This window comes from Cuculus canorus, chromosome 1 (assembly GCF_017976375.1).
Source record: "Cuculus canorus isolate bCucCan1 chromosome 1, bCucCan1.pri, whole genome shotgun sequence".
In the NCBI taxonomy this organism is placed as follows: Eukaryota; Metazoa; Chordata; class Aves; order Cuculiformes; family Cuculidae; genus Cuculus; species Cuculus canorus.
This window is the reverse complement of record NC_071401.1, coordinates 134,150,987-134,170,932: the sequence shown is the minus strand read 5'-3', so window position 1 is coordinate 134,170,932 and position 19,946 is coordinate 134,150,987. Positions and strand designations below refer to the sequence as shown.

At 39.4% G+C, this 19,946-nt stretch overlaps 1 protein-coding gene across 4 annotated transcripts in view; it reads right to left on the bottom strand.

The window, feature by feature from the left end:
- Positions 1-309: 309 nt before the first annotated feature.
- The window catches only part of SULT4A1 (sulfotransferase family 4A member 1), a 30,736-nt gene continuing 11,099 nt past the window's right edge, over positions 310-19,946 (bottom strand). Inside the window, exons 2-9 of one of the 4 annotated variants that reach the window (XR_008451050.1) lie at positions 14,728-14,858; positions 13,231-13,311; positions 12,997-13,123; positions 9,294-9,388; positions 7,775-7,913; positions 3,549-3,678; positions 2,723-2,882; positions 310-1,948 (exon numbers count right to left, since the gene is read on the bottom strand). Coding sequence is in view for 1 of the 4 variants with exons in the window: in XM_009570050.2 (XP_009568345.1) it covers positions 1,836-1,948; positions 7,775-7,913; positions 9,294-9,388; positions 12,997-13,123; positions 13,231-13,311; positions 14,728-14,858 (686 nt within the window). In the remaining 3 variants the exon portion in view is untranslated. Of the gene's footprint in view, positions 1,949-2,722; positions 2,883-3,548; positions 3,679-7,774; positions 7,914-9,293; positions 9,389-12,907; positions 13,124-13,230; positions 13,312-14,727; positions 14,859-19,946 lie in introns of those variants that run through there. The other 3 variants (XR_008451049.1, XM_009570050.2, XR_008451051.1) reach the window with 3 other exon arrangements.

Sequence of the window (19,946 nt, the reverse complement as noted above, 5' to 3'; positions counted from 1 at the left end):
TATTTAGCTCATTGCCACAAGATGCTGTCAATACCAGTGTGAGGGGAAGAAAACCCTGCAGAGGGCCATTAAATAAAAAGATGCTTGCAGAGGCCTGTGCTCTCTACTTTACTCATGCACAGGCATTCACGGAGGGCTGCTGTCAGAGGCAGCTCATTGGGTCGGACAATGGTCTGAGTTGATGCCATTCTCCCATGGTTCTTCTGTCTTAAGTTAGAAGGTGTGGGTAGGTGAAAGGCTGTGGCTTGTACAAAGATTACCTGGCCAAAATAGGAAGTCTAGAAAATGAGTAAACCACAATGCATGGAACACAACTTTTATTCAATAAGCAAGCAAGCACAGAAGTATAATGTGTAGTGCTTAATAGTCATACAGTACTAAAAATATAAAAATAGAAATAAAATTTCACTGAAAGCATTTTCACTCACAAATATACAAGGAAAAGTGCTGTCAAAGCCACATCATGCTACACCACTTGCCAGTCGTTGAACTGACCATTTGTTTCCCAACAGAACTGAAACACTAAAAATCTGCTAGTCGTTCCTCACAGCTTTTAGTGAGCCTGAATATTTGACTAGCAAAAACGGGCCTAAAAAGCATATATGTCATTACCTAGCAGAATAATAAAGTAACTCTGGAGAGTTTTATATTAATGGTAGCCTGCTTCAGGCTGTTTGTTGCTTGTTGTAGAGAATAAAAAAAGATACGGAAATAAACTTGAACCCTCATTATAACCCAGACCAGTCATGGCCAACAATTACTGAAACTGTATTCTGCATGAATATTTGTGCAATACTCCCACCTGGTGGTAGATTTTTAAACTCCATTCCTTCGGCGCTGCCAGTTCTTCTGCCTGTTTACACTGGAAAGTATATTCATCTTCTACTTAGGTCTGGTGGAGCCTACTAGCACAAACCATAAACAGCACCAAGTGGAATTAGAGGATAACAACCGCTTTATCTTCTCTTACTGTACCTAGTGGGTGAAATTCACATCTAAACAGGAAACCAACGCGGGTCAGAGTCTCCGATTCCTCAAGATGGAACCTGCACCAGATGCCTTTTAAACCCCATTTTGAAGGGCTGAATTAGAGTCAGGGGCTTAAAAAGCTTCTGTTTGCTGACCTTTGGCATGGAGTTGAACTGTATCCATCAGGAAGACAGCTGTGTGCTGTCATACATGAAAGCACTGGTGGGTTTTGGGACTACTGTGACAATCACAGCTATATTTCATAACAAGGCTTGTCTTGCCAAATATGCCAGTGCACAGAACCTACTCAAATTACAGAGAAAAGGATGTGCAGAACCTAATGTGAACCCCACCTTGATCAGTTACTATTTTGGAATGGGATTTATTTATACTTGATATACCTGCTATAAAAATAAATGTGACAATTAACCCCTGAGATCATTCTAACATACAATTTTGGCCTGTTACTCGTTTCCCACTGAAATGATTTTTTATTTGGTTTATGGACATTTATTTAGGTTCTAGTGAAAAGCTTTTATAAAACACATTAAATAATCAATGTGGGGCTGAAAAGGTGTACATTCTAGTTGCATATATGATACATACCTTATACGTCTATAATACATTCCATAACAGCTGAATATTCTAGTATTGTCTAGGAAGTTCTTGCATGTGGACAAAGGATTAAAATACCAGAAGATAAACAGCTGCATAGGATAAAAGATAATTGTATCTGATACGGTTTACTTAGATTGTTTTTCTTTCTTTAAATCTTGTCACACATAATAGCTACAGTATTTTGTCCAGCAAGTAATCAATAAATGAATGCACTCTAGCTATATTTGGATATCATATGCATGCATTTTTTATAAATAAAAATCAAACATGAGGTCACATTTTCCCATCTTCTGTTTATAAACCAAATCAAATTTCTCATTCATTGAAACAGTGAAGATGTCTTTCCATAGCCCAACTCGTCCTGCAACACAGAGAAGAAACACAAATCAGAGTGGACGTAACAGGACACCAAATATCTACAGTCTAATTGTGTAAGGCAACAAGTAACATCTGTGAGATGCTCATCAGTCTTAGCTTTCATTGAAAGATCAGTGAGACCTAAAGCTGTCCATTGTTTAACCCAATGCCCCTGGCTATAATCCTTGCAAAGCCTTAAAATAAGTATCATACTCCTTCTCCTCTGCACAAGGCAAACATTACACAGGAAGAATTCAGATTTTTGTGAGATTTTGCTCTAGTCTTAATCAGAAATGAACAGAGATTTTGGGTTGTGTTGGATTTCTGGTTTCAGTGCAAACTACAGCTGTTTTGTAATTCCAACACCCAACAAGAATACATTTCAAAATCACTGTGCCTTCAGCATACTCTGTTAGAGAACTAACTACCCAAAAGGCACGCAGAATGCAGAGTTCTAAACTGATTAGTGAATTCTGATTATTGAGATGCAATGTTATCAATACTATTTTCTATTATTTTATGTGCAAAGACAAGCTCAACAGAGGAATTTATGTTTCTCAGTATGGAGAGAATTATTTGTTGAATATGAGTGCCTAGGTTAGACGAGAACAAGTGCCACACACTCATTTTACACTATTTAAATATTAATTTTGTACACAAGGAATAGGAAGCTTTTGATGCATGCAATACGGACACTGAACACTTTTCTTGTACGGAGCATTCTTCCACTCTACTGAACCCAACTAGTAACATAACTCGATGATACTACTGAACCCACCAGTTCAAGGCTGTAGCCCCCTTAAACCACTGTTTCACTGCAGTTCAAAACTTGTTTAACTCAGTCAGCCAGGGTTACTTGTTGGTGAATAATTAGTCTGAGAGGCTCAAATCTTTTTTCATTTATGTTGGAGATAAAGACAAAATCCAGGCCTGTTCAACTGGAATAAATGAAAGGAGAATTGGGACTGTGCTACCAGAGAGTTTAATCATAACAACAAGAACAGAACTACATGCAGGGAGCTTAATTATGCATTTGATGCATAAGAAGAATACCCATTTAATTTAATTACCATTGCTTTTATGCAGCGATTCTATAATTGCGTCCAAAGACAAAACTGTCTGAAACATCTACAAATTACATATTAACATGATGGTGTAGTATGTGCGGCAAGGGCCGTTTTATGAAAATGAGTATATAGGATTTTCCTGTTACTCCTGAAGGTGTGATAGTGTTCTGGTTTGTTTTCAGGACCCAAACATCAAAAGAACCTGAAACTGACTGAAAATGCATCATTTGTTTTCACCAAATTTCTCCTATATCAAAAAAATGCTTGCCATCATAAAAATCTGATACTGGTTTCAATTTTGCTCTGGCAGCTGTAACTGCAGAAAGTACAGCATGAAACATAAAAGCCTGTACGTCCCTTTCCATGATAATAAAACATTTTCTTCCTCTGCTTCAGAAAGATAAGCCTTTTATTTCTGAATCTCCCTAGCAACATGTATGGGCAAATGATAAATGATAAAGGACATACACAGTGGATTATTTGTAACATCTTTGGGTTTTACCATATGAATTGATAGCTCGTCTAAAAGTCACCCACCTGGTTTATGATTTGAATCATGCAACTGTGTAAATTATGATGTGATAAGAGTCAAATATATGTAAGATATCTAATCATTGTTCTGCTTTCACAGCAGCTCAGGGTTATCTTCAGAGTAAAGATCAATGTGCTAAAAGAAAAAAAAATGAAGAACTAAAATAAAGCAAAATAATAAAGTAAATGTAACTAATGACAAATTAAAAATATTTTAAACAAATTACAATACACTGTCATGTTATTGCCACCATTCTTTGTCACAGAAACAAACAGAGAAGGAACAAAGCACTGTTAATGAAGCTGCATTTTGAAGTAACAAAATATTGTAAAAGCAGAGACAGCAAAAAAAAGAAATGCAAAATAAGGATCCTTTTAATAAAAAGCACACAGTGAACAAATGACAAAATATTACATTAACTCCTGTAGCTCCCTTCCTTCTCTATTACAAAATGGAGGCTTCCTTAGGAAAGATCTGTAGACAGGATAAGTAGGAATCTCTGCCCTTGACTGGGGGTTTGCAGGCTGCACTACAGAACAATGAATAATAACACCAGGTACAGAACAGTGCCTGCAGCAAAAGCAGGCATCACCATGTTTATCTGGATGGAGATTATCTGGCCAGCAGAGACAGCAGCTGATCTTTCTATTCACAGAAGGTCTTGCCAGCCACTGTTCTCTTTTCTCTTGTATTACAACCTCATCGTTCTTTCACAACTGCCTTTCTAGCTTTCACTGGACAAGAAGAAGGGATAAAGGCTGTGCGCAGCATGTAGCAATGCTGCTGCTCCACAGATCTCCAGATCATGGGGGTTAGGAACAAATCTAGGGTTTTGTGTTACTTCATGCAAGTCAATGGAGGAGAACGTGGCTTTGTTGTTTGTAAAATCTTGCAGTGACATAGAACACTTTATCCAAGGCCCTCAGGATATCTTCCCAGACTCATTATTTTGTGATCTTGTCTACAAAGCAGAGAAGTGGATTGGTAATCGGCTCGGCAAAGTGCCACTAACATCCTGCTGCAGAAGAGGTAAGTCTGTTGTTTTCACACAAGATACAAGTTGTATCACATACTGAATTCAGTTTGAAGTAGTAAAGGAATGGTAGGACGTGAGTTGAAAGCAATATAAGAGCAGGAAAACACACCATTCAGTGGAGACTCCACCAGAAACTATAGGGGAATATATTAAGTCTTACATTTAAAGTACAAATTCCATTGTCTTCACCAGAATTTTACCTCAAGCCAACAAACTTAAAATATTTATTTCAAGAAGTAGTCATCTTTAACCATAATATAAGTTAATTGGGGCAAAAAGAGGTGTCATATCACAGTTATGATAGAGAACTACCCATAGGAATCTGGTTTTCAGGTCCCACTGTAATAAATGGAGTGCATAGCTCCTATATAATGTACTAAGAGCCTTTCCATACCAGGTGTGCAAAGCCACAGATAAAAGCGAGGAGGAAAAAAGCCATTGCTCACACCAATTCTGAAATGTTAGTGCCAACATATAAACAGGTCAAGTTATTCTGGGTCAGTTACTTTGACAACAGAGTTAAGTAATGGAAAACTGGCATAAGGCTCTGCCAAGAAAGATGCAAAGATAGCATAGAATACCAGTGAACCTGCTTTCATGGGAAAGGAAACTTGCTCTCAAACAAACCTGACTGAGTATTTGTTAATATTACAGTTTAATGAAAGATGAATGCAAAGATACAAAGATTTTTGTAAGGCATACAACTTCAGTGTTTTTTAATAGAACTGTATTATATCAGCAAAATGCAAGATAAATGAATAAACAAATGGCTTAACGCAAAATAAGTACTCAAGCAGGACCGATGATATTTGTTATTTTTGTCAGAGATTTCAATAGAAGGTTGGCTGAGAGGTAGTACAGAAAAGGCTCCGACACAGAAATCTAAGAAGAAAGTGTTCAGGTCATGCTCCGTAAGTAACAGACAAGAACTATTTCCTTTAAAGAGACTTCATGGTAATGATAAACGATACATGCTTCATGTATGATGCTGCAACAAAGAGTGCTAATGTGGCCATGGATGAACAAGTAAGAGAAATGGGAAAGAAAGTTCCAGCTAAAACTGGATTAGTGGATAAAGTAATTTTGTCTGGATAAGGCACTTGTGCACTGACACAGGAACTCACATCTTGATCTTATGCCCTCATTTTTAAAAAGAACTGTTAAGTGTTGTAAAGCAACCTACAGAAAATAATTTGAAGATTTACTGAGCTCACTGTTTCATACTTATCAAAAGGAAGGCTGAGAAAGGACTTGATTTCTTGACATTATCAAAGGACAGATGTATCAACAGCTTAAAGGGCATTTCAAATTCCTAGAGCAAGACTTCACCAGAATAAACATCTAGAAGCTAAACACATTCTAAACAGCTGAGGTAGACAATAAAAAGTTCATAAGGAAAACCACAGCTTTTTTGTCATTTGATGCCTTCAAATTAGAATTATCTGCTATTCCAGAAAATCTGATATACCTAAACACAAGGGCTTAGGCCAGGATAAACAGGATGACCCTCGGAACTACCAACCTGTAAGCTTCACCTCTGTGCCTGGGAAGATCATGGAACAGATCCTCATAGAAGCTATGCTAAAGTACATGGAGAAAGGGGAGGTGATGAGTGGCAGCCAGCATGGCTTCACCAAGGGCAAGTCCTAGATGACCAACTTCGTGGCTTTCTATGATGGGGTAACCACAGCAGTGGACATGGGAAAGCCAACGGATGTGAGCTATCTGGACTTCAGTAAAGCCTTTGACACAGTCCCCCACAACATCCCTCTCTCTAAATCGGAGAGATATGGATTTGATGGGTGGAACATTCAATGGATAAGAAATTGGTTGGATGGTCACATTCACAGAGTAGTCGCCAACATCTCTATGTCCAGGAGATCTATGATAAGTGGTGTCCCTCAGGGGTTGGTACTGGGACCAGTGCTCTTTAATATCTTCATCAATTACATAGACAGTGAGATTGAGTGCACCCTCAGCAAGTTTGCTGATGACACCAAGCTGAGTACTGCAGTTGCCACACTGAAAGGACGGGATGTCATCCAGAGGGAGCTGGACAAGCTGAAGAAGTGGGCCTGTGTGGACCTCATGATTTTCAACAAGGCCAAGTGCAAAGTCCGACACCTGGGCTGGGGCAATCTGTGGTATCAGTACAGGATGGGGGATGATGTGATTGAGAGCAGCCCTGCAGAGGACTTGGGGTGCTGACTGATGAGAAGCTCAATATGAGCTGGCAATGTGTGGCCCAGGTGGCCAACTGTATCCTGGGCTACATCAAAAGAAGCGTGGCTAGCAGGTCAAGGGAGGTGATTCTGCCCCTCTATTCCTCTCTTGTGATACCTCATCTGGAGTATTGTGTCCACTTCTGGAATCCTCAACATAAGAAGGATATGGAGCTGTTGGAATGGGTCCAGAAGAGGGCTAAAAGCATGACCAGAGTGCTGGAGCACCTCCCATACAAGGACAGGCTGAGAGAGTTGGGCTTGTTCAGCCTGGAGAAGAGATGGCTCCAAGGAGACTTTATAGCAACCTTCCAGTACCTGAAAGGGGCTACAAGAAAGCTAGTGAGGGACTTTTTACAAAGGTTTGTAGTGACAGAACTAGGGGGAATGGCTTTAAACCGGAGAGGGGCAGATTTAGACTAGACATAAGGAAGAATTTCTTCATGAGGAGAGTGATGAGCCACTGGAATTGACCAGAGAATTTGTGGATGCCACATCCCTGGAAGTGCTCAAAGCCAGGTTGGATGGGGCCTTGGGTAGCCTGATCCAGTGGGAGGTGTCCCTGCCCATGGCAGGGGTTTGGAACTGGATGATCTTTAAGGTCCCTTCCAACCCAACTATTCTATGTTTCTATTTAATATTGTGTGGGCTTTGACATGCCAAAGGTCAGAGGGAGTAGTGCAGTGTTCTCACCATTAATAGCTCAATCTGTTGATGTAAACCAAAGACTCACTAACAGAGTGGTTTTGCATGGTGTTGAATATACACCGCTGATCTTAAATGCTTCCATCCTTTTTAGTCACTTCTATCTAAGTTTATTTTAAAACAAACCCCAGATAGCACCAACAGTTTCCTCCCATCATTTACACAGTAATATTTTGCTAACATCTTAACACACCCTGGACATTAAGGATTTGTCAGATGCTTCTTGCAACTTCTACAATAAGACTTTTACTGTGGGTTTTAAACATACCCCTGCCAACAGGAAGTGCTTCTGCATTACAGCACTGATCAATGAGTTGATGGCAGTGTTCCACCATGGATTCCAACTGTGCTTTGTCATAAGAAACTCCTAAGAACCTCACCAGTTGCTCGACCATTGTTGCTAGGTCCTGTAAGAGAGTATTTAAAAAGTTTATTTTACAATATGTTAAATGAGTTTAAATGTTGCAAAATAAGTTAAATTATAGCCTGATGGGTGTGAAAAATACAAATGCAAAAGTTGTAGAAACATCATCTTAAAATTTTGCGACCTTCCAGTTTGCTGAAAATAAGCACATTTCAAGTAATTAGGGTAAGATAGGTCAGCAGGGAACAGTCATGTAAGCTCGCCTCTTCAAATATTAGAATGGGGAACTGCAAATTAATTATGATGCTTCCTGCTTCAGACAACCTCGCACCCCTAACTGATCACTTTGGAATACAAGTGTATTTTGGAGTAATTGAAAGTTACTTTAAGTTTGATCTTGGTAAAAATAAATGACTACAAATGTTAGAACAGCCCTTCTTTCACTGTTAGTTTCTGGGACTGCATTCTTGTAGATGGAATGGATTCTAGTGAGGTGGCCTCTGAGGAGAAACAGTCATTAATTTATATATCCAATACTCCACTACGAGTAAGACTTCTGCAGTTACAAGGACAAGATAGCAATGTTTATCAGGAAGCAGAAAGACACTGTGATGCCAACAGCTTTCAGCAGCATCCGTCAGTGAGCACAGTTAGGAACATATCTTTATTCAAAACCAGGGGGTTGAATTAATTTCTATTAAACTTTTTAAAAACTATTCTGATCACATTACATCATCTTTTAGCATTCCACCCCATCAGAGGGCTCAGTAAAGCCAAAACTATAATTGAGTCAGGTTTACTGATTTTGCCTTTCTGTAGGTTTAGAGACTAAGCCTGGGGTTTTGCTATATTTGCATTAATTTTCCAGTCAAATAAATACTTTGAAGTATTTTCATTAATCTCAAAAAATATATTATTGCAACAGCAAATGGAAAACAATATTCTATGTAGTATTTCCATTAAATTTATTAGCCAGCATAACGTAAGGATCCAATAATGTTCACCTTGTGCTACATGATCATCCCTAATTGTTTTCAACATGGTTTCACAGAAGACAGTAGGAACAACCAAATAACCAGAATAAATGTTAAATATATAGGACAAAACATCAATGATATATTTTGTTTCTCATTGATACAGCACACATAGCAAGACGCTTCCTTTAAATGAATGCCCAGGGCTGAACTGAAGTTACACATCTCAGCGAGTACTTTAGTACCTGTGGATACAGGCAGATTCCCAAGTAAATTAATAAGTTTATGAAACTGTTGATGTCCGTAGAAGATACTGAATGCCAGTGCTTTAAAAATTATATCAGACACTATGGAGCCAAAAATGGACATAAGAAGCAAATTTTGTGGTTTGTGTACTATAAACACCAAAATGCTAAGCGTAAAACACCTTTTTGCTACATCTAACCTACCTTATGCATATCTTCATACTTGAGAAAAAGTACATTGGCATCCATGTGATGTTCCCAAAACTCTTGCACATGTTCAAACCACGAACCATATCCTACTACAAAGACATTATGATTGGCATGAGGAAAGTTAACACTTTTGTTATTAATCCCTCTTCAAAAAAAGAAAAAAAAAAAGCAGAAATATAAATTAACTGGAGTAGTTCATAGCCCCAGAAGAAGTGTGTCTGGTTTGACCCATTGCCATGCACAGCAAGGAACTAACTTAAGAAAGAGTTTTACTATCATTTTGGAATATTCAAAAGAACTAACCACAAAGTTAAAATGTTCAACTGAAAATGCCACAGTATTTCATGATGGACCTCTTGGAGCTCAGTATTAGTAACGTCTGAGTACTGAACAGACTTTGGGCCAAAATAAAAATTACAGATAGCTTTGCAGAAGGCAAATTTTCAGTGGCTCCAACCTGTGTTAATTCCTGCAATTACCATATAACACTGCAGCTTCCTGCACTTACAAGCTAGATACAGCATTTTTTGAAAGCCCCATAAAGCACCCTCTTTTACGTATGAAGAATTGCTAAGAACTACTGTCCTGTCTTAATTAAAGAAGCATTGAAGAAAGAGACCTCTAAAAATGCTTCATGGTCATTCCGCAAGACTTAGGACTTACTTGTAGCAGAGAAGGCACAGACATCGTTTATGGTGAAATCGTTTATTGAGTGAAAGTACAAGGCTTATATACCCTCATCTGCCTTGTTAACAGCTACTCCAGTAAAATTCCACAACTAGAGTTCCCATGGCTACATAGAGATACAGACAACGATTGCAGCTAGAGATGTACACCTTATCTCCTCGTTATCCTTTCTGCTTCCTCGATTCTCACCTACTTCACCAGTATCCCACGAGTACAGCTAATGATTCCAAGGACTTTAAGCTAGCTAGCAAGCATCAGACCAATGGCCACTTGGTCTGTGCTTGCTGCTGTTATCGTAGGCCACCTGTACCAGCATACGCACGACAGTGGAATCTTTTAGGCCTGTACTGATTCAAGGACACAGACTTTTCTCATCAAGTTCAAACCCAAACATGCTTTCTCCCATACGTACTTACAGAACTTTCTATTTAACATCTTTTGCTGCCCTTGCTAAAATCTAGGACCTATTCTCTTCTATTATTTTCTGAACACTTCTACACAGCTTCTGAAGATATGTCAGAACACAATTACAGCTACACTGTTATCAGTTATCTTTGTTACACAATAAATCCAGACTACCACAAGATACCCATGGGGTGTCGAGTGCTCCCAAAAGCTAAAATCAGCTTGTCTTCAGTTCCCCATATCTCCTGTTCAGGATTTAGCACTTGAAGACAAGCTGAGGTGCTATACTGGGAGGGCCTGTGCGCCTAATGATGGAGAGGCAGTGGTCACAGTCTTAACCCTCCCCCCAAAACCTTTCTCTTCCATTTCACAATGGATTTCAGCCCGTTTATGTGTGTCTGGCAGAGGTTCAGACACTGGCATAGATTATCTAGAGAATGTCTTTTGCTGACAATATTATCAGAAAGACAACCCAAAGAGAAATTCATTCTACATATTTATTTTCTACCAGTGATAAATGGATCCTAAGTATTTCAGAAAATCAAGACACGAACTAGGCAAATATGTTGAGCGGTGTTTCACATTCTTTCCCAATATTTTTTGGTCAATTTTATCTTTTCAGCAAAGCAGCTACAGAAAAAATATTAAACTTTTTAGTTTTGTATTTTGAATACACTTTTCCCCTTAAAAAAGAATTCTTAAATTTTGGCAACTGGAACATTTTCAGTGGTGAAAGTGGTCAGTTTCACAGGAAAACTATTTTAATCAGCTGACTCATTTTCAATTTTTATAAAGGTATTCAAAAAATTACATTTTTATTATTCCTATTCCACACACCCCTACAGAGATGCATGCATGAAACTAACACATCAACAAAACAAAAAGTGTTCCTAACTGCCCTTAGTGGTACAGGGCAAGAATCTGTTAAGATTACATTAGCAGAGTTTACCTACATTTTACGTAAGAAAATCCCTTAAGCTTTAGAGGATAATGCCAAAGACGTTCAAGACTATATTACTGTATGCTTTCAAACTATACAGCTAACATGCACTGGATTTATTTCAAGATTGCCAGACATAAGGAGAGATAAAAGGAGTGGGATTGTGTCATTTGGGCTCGGTGCTTCTCCCTCTAGTACTACTTTGACTTCTTTGCTGCTGCATTGCTTCCATGAGATGCAACCATTCAGCTAAAGGTTAAATTTACTGTGTAACAAAACACTCAATTTGCACAATGATGGACAGAGAACATGCTGTAAAGTTTTACTGGCTCTGTGAGGTTTTGATAAATCAGCTGGGTGCTACAAGATGAAAATATAAATAACTCTGGGGATACTCATATGAAAAAGCATAGAGAACCTTCCTCCTATATTAGATATCTTAGAAGGCCTTCTAATGAATCTGTCATGTCTCTGGTCTAGAAGTTGCTGCTTATGGTCTACAGACAAATATCTCATTCTCAGGAAATGCAAAAGAAAGAGCCAAAGGTGGGCTGGAATGGAAGGAGAGCTTTATCATCCCTGCACAAATGTGCAGGAGAAAGTAGCAAAGGTTTTTAAGGCCTGTTACATAACATCCACTGATAGGCTTCTACTTTTTTCCCTCCCTTTAGTATTATAAGGCTCCTCTAGCACCAACTCCTCCAAACTGTAGGCTGAAATAATGCTTGTTGCACTGGACTTAGAGGAGTTCCTGGTCACAGAGCACAAGGTACTTGGTGAATTCTTGGTGTCATGTTAAGGTACCATAGAGAAGATTTTGTAGCAAAATAGAGGATACTAATTTTTCTTTTCTCTTACTAACTTGAAAGTGCGGCAATCCTTTGGCAAAAGGCCCAATGGCAGCCAGGTATGTGAGAACACAGCACTTGTCCTCCCTGTAAGCTTCCCAGGCCAGTGCAGTGGAGCTACTTAGGCCAGTGCAGTCTGAGTAAAAACACAGTGGGAGGGTGTGTCATTAAACAGTCCTTGCTCAAAGCTGTTACTCGGTGAGCAGTTGATGAGTTGTAAAGCAGTTTATTGTATTCTCATTATAGAGGTGTATTTTTCAGACAGCAGCAGCCCGCAGTTGCCTTCTTACAGGGGCGCACTTCAACACATTGAGGTACTCCAGATCAATCTCATGCAAACTAGAGATTTCTGTGCATTAACTGGTATCTTGCAAGTGACAAGCCTTGAGTTTTTGGATGAAATAAAAACATTAAAAGAATTACCAGAAAAAAAAAACACCTTGAGAAACAGAAAGACTCTTACAAAGTAGCCAACAGTGAAGGGCAAGTGAAATAAAATTATGCTGGGAATATTCACCACTCTTCAGAAGGCACCTGGTATCTCACAAACTGAATTTTAAGAGTAGACTAGAGTTCTGCCTGACCAAGTGGAACACTGCTGAGTCTACGGGGTCTAATGTTGTAAGGCAATTATTTGCAAAGCATGGCCATACTTTGAATGGGCAAATCAAAGACCACATAGCATTATCTGTAGTAACCTCCTTGCTGTATAGGCAAAGCAAATGCACCTTTATCCAGTTCATTTCGGTACTTGCAGAAGGAATGCAGAGATGAAAATAAATGTGTAACAGCGTGTGCAGAGAGAACAGCTCCTTACACTTGTCATTCATAAACCTTCTGCAGAACTCCTGAAATGTTCCTCTGTAGCTCATGGTCCTTAGGGAGCGGTGAAACTGGTAATAAGACACCACCAGGTCTTTGGGGTTGCGAGCCATGTATATTACCTATGACAGCATGAAAAATCATTTTAATGAAAGCTTTCTGCCACGGTTTTTCAAAGCACTTAAACAACTGCTGCCAATATAAACAAACAATCTCATGTCATTTTTACCTTTGAATTACCATTATGTAGGTCCGAAGGCAAAAACCGATATGGTAGGTGGCTTTTTATAAGGCGAGGAGATGTCAGTTCCTAAAATAAAGCAGACAGGAGCATTTCTTATTGTGCGCTAGTTTTTGGCACATCCTCAGCTCCCCTCAACTGTCACACTTCAAGTCTTTTACTGTGCTGAGTTACATTCACAAATTCCCTTCTTAAATTAATAAGGGTTTGGGACTAGAAATTAGGTCAGGAAGTTACATCTGCTTTTTAAGTATCAAAAGGCTGGATAATGTACTGCAGTTTTTTGTTGGTTCCCCCTCCCTTTTGTTTTGAAAGTACTTCCATTTGTAGGACCTCCAAGAGCAGTGTGTAATACAGATAATTAGCATGTAACTAACTTTGTTCCCAGTGATGCTTACACTAAAACTCCTTGAAAAATACTAGCTCTGAAAACCCTACCCCTAACTTCTTCACTTCAAAATTTTACCCTTGATATTTACTTTATCCTCAGAATTAGGCCCAGAAAATCAGAAGATTTATATGAGTGTGTGAACATCTTTCAGAGTATTTTTCTATAATTTGAGACAAAATCATCTTATGATACAAATAATCTTCCAGTAGTTAAAACCTACATAAATCCATATTGGATCAAGTTGCTAGTACATAGTACAGATAACAATGTGTAATCTCAAACTAAACGTCACTACTGCCACCACTTATTTGCATTAAGGTAGCACGGAGGTCTCATCTGACTAGACATCACACAAATGAAAAAGAAAAGTAACCTCTGACCTCTACACACTCTCATCCTAAAGTAGGCTGATGCTGCAGTTATCATTAACCAGAAGCAGCTTAAATGTATCTGGGCCAGCCTCAATTCAACCAGCACTGTAGCTGACCTAGGATGGACCCCAGTACCTTGCCTGATCATTCCACAATATGCATATATCAGAAATCCTTACGGCAATGGCAAAATCACCCTTACATGCCATGCCACTAGTCTGAGTGACTTTTAGTAGTGTGGAAGTCATTTCATGCAGAAGATTCTACACTCATCAGACTACACCTACAGAGTCTGTAGATCCACAGATCCTGGGGCTCTATGGATTTACATGTGCACATTCCGAGTAGTGGGTCTACAGATCCATAGATCTCTGTATTTGTAGTTCCTCTTTTGCAAATTCAGGGAAGAGATTAAAGCAAATTTGCCTTAATTAGGCAGCTTTTGTTTACACAAGCAAGGGAGGTCTGGAACTTTTATTCAGGAAACCCATTGTCAAGATATTTAGGACATGCAGAAACATCTCCTAAAGCATTAAACAGACTATAATTAAGCTTAATAAAAGCAATTTTAAAATAAACTAATAATACTCAAAATCATTCCAACAAACTGAGCAAGTCCAGTGATAACAAGGACAAAGGCACAGGATGAAATGAAATGATAAATATGAAACAGAGGAAAAAGAGATCCAAATGCTGAAAGACTTTCTTTGCAATAAATTGTACCTTAATGATGTCCAGACCAGGCTGAGGGTACTCTAGGACTGGAAGTTGTTCATCTATATTCATTAGTCCAATCTCATCTGGATCAGCTCCCTGACTCACTAGATATACCACTTCCTGTAGTAAGCCTGTGCCTGCATAAACCAAACAATGGAAGAGAACAGATTGTATTACAGTTCTTATCTAAACAAAATCATATGAGGGGAGACCTAGACACAGAAGTAGCAATAACTTTTGTCCTTTACAGTCTGCTGTGAACCAAGTCTGTAACTCCTGTTTTAACAAACATGTATGTCTGCTTCCCTAGTTTCATTTTAAACACATGAAGACCTTGTTTCACAGAAAAAGACAAGAGATTTTTTTCTTCAGTAATAATTTAAATACATTTCTGGCCCCCAGCCATTTTATCTGTGAACTGAAAAGCACTTTAAAAAAGGTTTTCCCTTCTGAATATTAGCTATGCAAAAAACTACTATTTCTATTTCCAAAATTAAAAAAACACAAGGTAGACAGATCATCCAACTTCACAAAAAGTACCAGCATCCATACTGGGAGACTGCTACTGTCCTGTACTCTGTAAGCAATTCTGCTAGTATGTAATTATTTGAGACTCTATTTATGCCTCCACGTCATGGACTGGATAAACCACTGAACGCATAAACACATAGAGAGTTAGTCATAAGCTTTAGAGGCCGCAATTACATGCATCTTTCCAGGCTGAGGACATGTACAAAGCACCCATTAGGTATTACAGCCTTAATTACTGTGTCTTGGAAAATTAATATGTATTCCAAGTAGAAGTTTGAACATGGAAATTATTTTAAATTACTTTACCTTCAGGCAGTTAGGAAACCCTCTGAGCAGGCAAACAAAGGTTCAGAGATATTTGACAGAGGCTTATGAAGAGAAAGGCAAAGGCTTTTGGTGAGAAGGAGGAAGAGAATGAGGAGAGATCAAACCAAGCTATCAGGGAAGGGACGCCACAGTTTAGATGACAGATCACACAGGACATCCTGGATACTGTGACAAATAGACCAATTATTTAAGAGTTGAGAGCCGCAAGGAAAATGAGACCTTGATTTATTCTCTCTCCTGTGTTGCCTAAAGGAACAAATAAACATTACAGAACTTTTTACAAAGTCCACATCTGCCTCAGCATTCCATGTCCTTGGAAAGATGAGTTGCAAACTCTGAGACTATGCCTTTCGTTCGCATTTTAACTTGAAAATAACTTGCAAGTTGCAAGCAACTTATAGCAGTCACAAGTTAATTCATGTTAAGTAGCATGACTGTACACACAAACAGACAAGTCTTGTACAAATTCTATATGTTGTTCCGACACAAAGAAAACCAGTGTATTATTTCTCAGATTTTTTTAAATCTGAGCTAGTAGGTGTTAAAAAAAGCTGATGTACTTTAAAGGCTGAACACAGTTTGGATATATTATGAAAGAACACATGCCTCCAAGAATTGCTTTGGCGAGTAAGCACTTTAAGATTCCTCTGTTTCTTGACTGATGGGTGGGTAAATTAAAATGGCTTGGAAAAATAGAAGCTTTTACATTATCATCACCCACAGAGACAGCTGTCACAGACTTAACACATGCTTGCCCTTAAGGCTGTTCATTCTGCATTTTTAAGTCCAAGCATATATTTTATACATTAAAATTAACATACATATGGTACTTCAGTATGAGTCCTTGTGACTCTGAATGAGCACCACCCTTGTTCTCATTAAATATTTATTCTGACAGGAGACACCCTGGTTCTCCATAATTTATTTCTGTATTTTCAATTCTGCCTGCAAAGAAAAAACACTATTACAGCAACCTTGTTCCATGAAAGGCAGAGAAATAACTGTATAGGGATAAACACCACCACTAGGACTTGAATTTTTCTGCACTTCTCTAGGCAAAAAGAAGCTGTCTCCATTGTGCCTCTGAATACACAAGGACCATAGGGTTGAGGCAGAACTATGCTAAGACTTCAGGAGAGCAGCACATTCCCTACCAGCTCTCCACAAAGTCTACCACATAAGTAGGCAGTGAAGGTCAGAGAGCACAAACCCCCATGGCCTTACCCAATTCTGCTCAGACCTGTGGCCACATGCTAGATTTGGCTTGATGGCCAGGAGATCCATGGAGCACTGCAGAGATAGGAAATGACATATTAATGTAGGAGGCATGGGAAAGAAGCGTTCTGATTCAGAAGGAAGTGGCCTTTGGAAGCTCAGAAGTCTTCACTCGCTTCATCTAAATGTTCTTCCATCGAATATAGTGACTAATTGAAAGAGAAATGCCTGGCACATGGCAGGTACTCAAAGCAGAAATATAAAAATCTCCCTCAAGTACAGGTTCTTTACAACAGTGCTTTAAATCTGTGAACCTCAGAGCTAATTATCGGCATGCACATACACAAATCACTGTAGCTAGGTATGCAACGCTGCACATATTCCAGCATCCCATTCCAATTCACATAGCAAACAGTATTTCTGCAATACCTTTTTCACAAAGAGAGGATTGCAGCTGACAGTTCAGATCTCTGGCTTCCAGCCAGCCAGCAGGTTGGAATTTCTCTTCTCTACACCTGCAGTAGGACTGCTGATCCTGAATTCTCCCGCCCATGAACTCTTTGATAGTTCTCACTTTTGTCACCCACTATATTAGCCTTATTACCTTCCACAGTAGCACTCAAGTTACCCTGCTTAGGATTTTCAGAGTCTTAATACAAATGAAAACTGGGGATTTAACTTCTGAGGGAACTGCGTTTTTTTTTTAATTTGTCATCCCTAATCAATTATCATATATCACACACACACACATATTCCCAAGCATCCCATATGAAAAAAAAAAAATCATCATCGACCTAATCTCCTGGTTTAAAAAAAATCTAAACTATCACATGTTGATCTGTTTTAAAGGAGAAAAAGATAGCTAAGAGCCTTTATATATAAGATTATATATATATAACACCTCCTCACATTTCTGTTAGGATTAAAATCAACTCAAATTAAATTACAGATATTGAAGTTAAATGTTCTTTTGAATTAGAAACTGTGGTTTAACTAGCAACATCCAAATGGCAGCCCAAACCGCAGACCTAGTGCTAGGGCAGGATTTTGTAGCCCCTGGGAACACCAGCTGGACGGAAAGACAAACAACCTGGGGTATTGTACCTATGCATGGGATAAGAGGCCCAGGTCTAGCCTGGTGCTAGCAGAATTTATTAAATATGCTGCTGTGGGAGGTGAATGCAAGTCTCCTGCTGTAGCCCCCGATTCCCCATTTGCATATCAAGCATACAGAAGTTAGCCATTTGAACCAGCTGATTTAAACTGATGTCTGTGGAGATATGCAAGAACCACCATTTTATGGGTGGAAGCTAGCATAAATTGCTTAAATTGAGATTTTTCAAAGGAAAATGGTCAGATCTAAATGACATGGAAACTGTCTTAGTAAAACGGAAAACTAAGATACTTATGGAAAAAAAATAAAATGACAAAGGAAGCTAAAGAAAAGTAAAGATGCAGAGCTTATCTTTATACTCCTTAAATTCCTGGCCTGACTGTCAACAATGCTTTATTGTCACTTGTGAAATTAAAAGATTAGGTCACTAAGTGGAAAAGCTAACAGGTTAGCATATGAAGCCAAGCTTTTTCTCGGAAACAATCAGTGGATCTTGTGTAACTCTAGTATTTTACATCATTTTCTCCTTGTGTTGCTGAATGCACGTGAGTGTACATGGATGCTTCACTTGGGACGGTACAGGAAGAGCAAAGAGTCACTGACAATGAGAATTAATCTGTCAGCATGGGGCACCAGATACAACATTTATAAGTACCCTGCAATTCTACCCTTCTTTCTTCCAATTGCACCAGATCCATACTTCATCCTGGGGGAAGACTGCTGGCCCTGCTACCTCCAAGGTCAGATTGCCATAATAAAAGTGGGAATAATTATGTTTATCCAGTTAAAATGGAGCCAGTCAGTGTCTGAGGAAATTCAGTGTGCTATACTCAAGAAATGCTCTTCCCTGACAGGCTCTTCTGTTGTGTCAATACAATGCTTCAGGAGAAAACAGTGTTCCAGTTTATCACACAATGTCTGGAAAGAGATGGTATGGGAAACAGCACTGATAAGCTACCACCAGAATTTGCAGTTTTTAAAAGAGCCTTTTAAACTATCTATGAACCTGCATTTCTATTGAAAGTGTTCTGCTTGTGTTGCACGGTCATTTCCATGAAGACAAAAGATGCACAGAAACCATGACTCATTAAGAATCCTATCATCCCTAAAGCAGCCTCTCTGGTGAATTGGAACTCTTTTTATTTGTAACATTTTTCATGGCCAGTGCATAAACAACAACAGCAAAGTCAGTTCACGGCCATACTGCCTCTGTGCAGAAGTAAGCAAAACTCCTGCAGCAGCAACCAGACAGCATAACAAGACAGCCAAAACTTCGGCACATCACAACTACTCCTTTCTGTTTCTATGCATTAGATGCCTTTTGACATAAAATTTAATCTCTGTAGAAGGAAGAATCACAGAATCACAGAATCACAAGGTTGGAAAGGACCCATTGGATCATCGAGTCCAACCATTCCTAACACTCCCTAAACCATGTCCCTCAGCACTTCATCCACCTGTTCCTTAAACACCTCCAGGGAAGATGACTCGACCACCTCCCTGGGCAGCCTGTTCCAGTGCCCAATGACTCTCTCGGTGAAGAATTTTTTTCTGATATCCAACCTGAACCTCCCCTGACAGAGCTTCAGGCCATTCCCTCTTGTCCTGTCCCCTGTCACTTGGGAGAAGAGGCCAGCTCCCTCCTCTCCACAACCTCCTTTCAGGTAGTTGTAGAGAGTAATAAGGTCTCCCCTCAGCCTCCTCTTCTCCAGGCTAAACAACCCCATCTCTCTCAGCCGCTCCTCGTAAGACTTGTTCTCCAGCCCCCTCACCAGCTTCGTTGCTCTTCTCTGGACACGCTCCAGAGCCTCAACATCCTTCTTGTGGTGAGGGGTCCAGAACTGAACACAGTACTCAAGGTGCGGTCTCACCAGTGCTGAGTACAGAGGGAGAATAACCTCCCTGGACCTGCTGGTGACCCCATTTCTGATACAAGCCAAGATGCCGTTGGCCTTCTTGGCCACCTGGGCACACTGCTGGCTCATGTTCAGTCGGCTGTCAACCAGCACCCCCAGGTCCTTCTCTTCCGTGCAGCTCT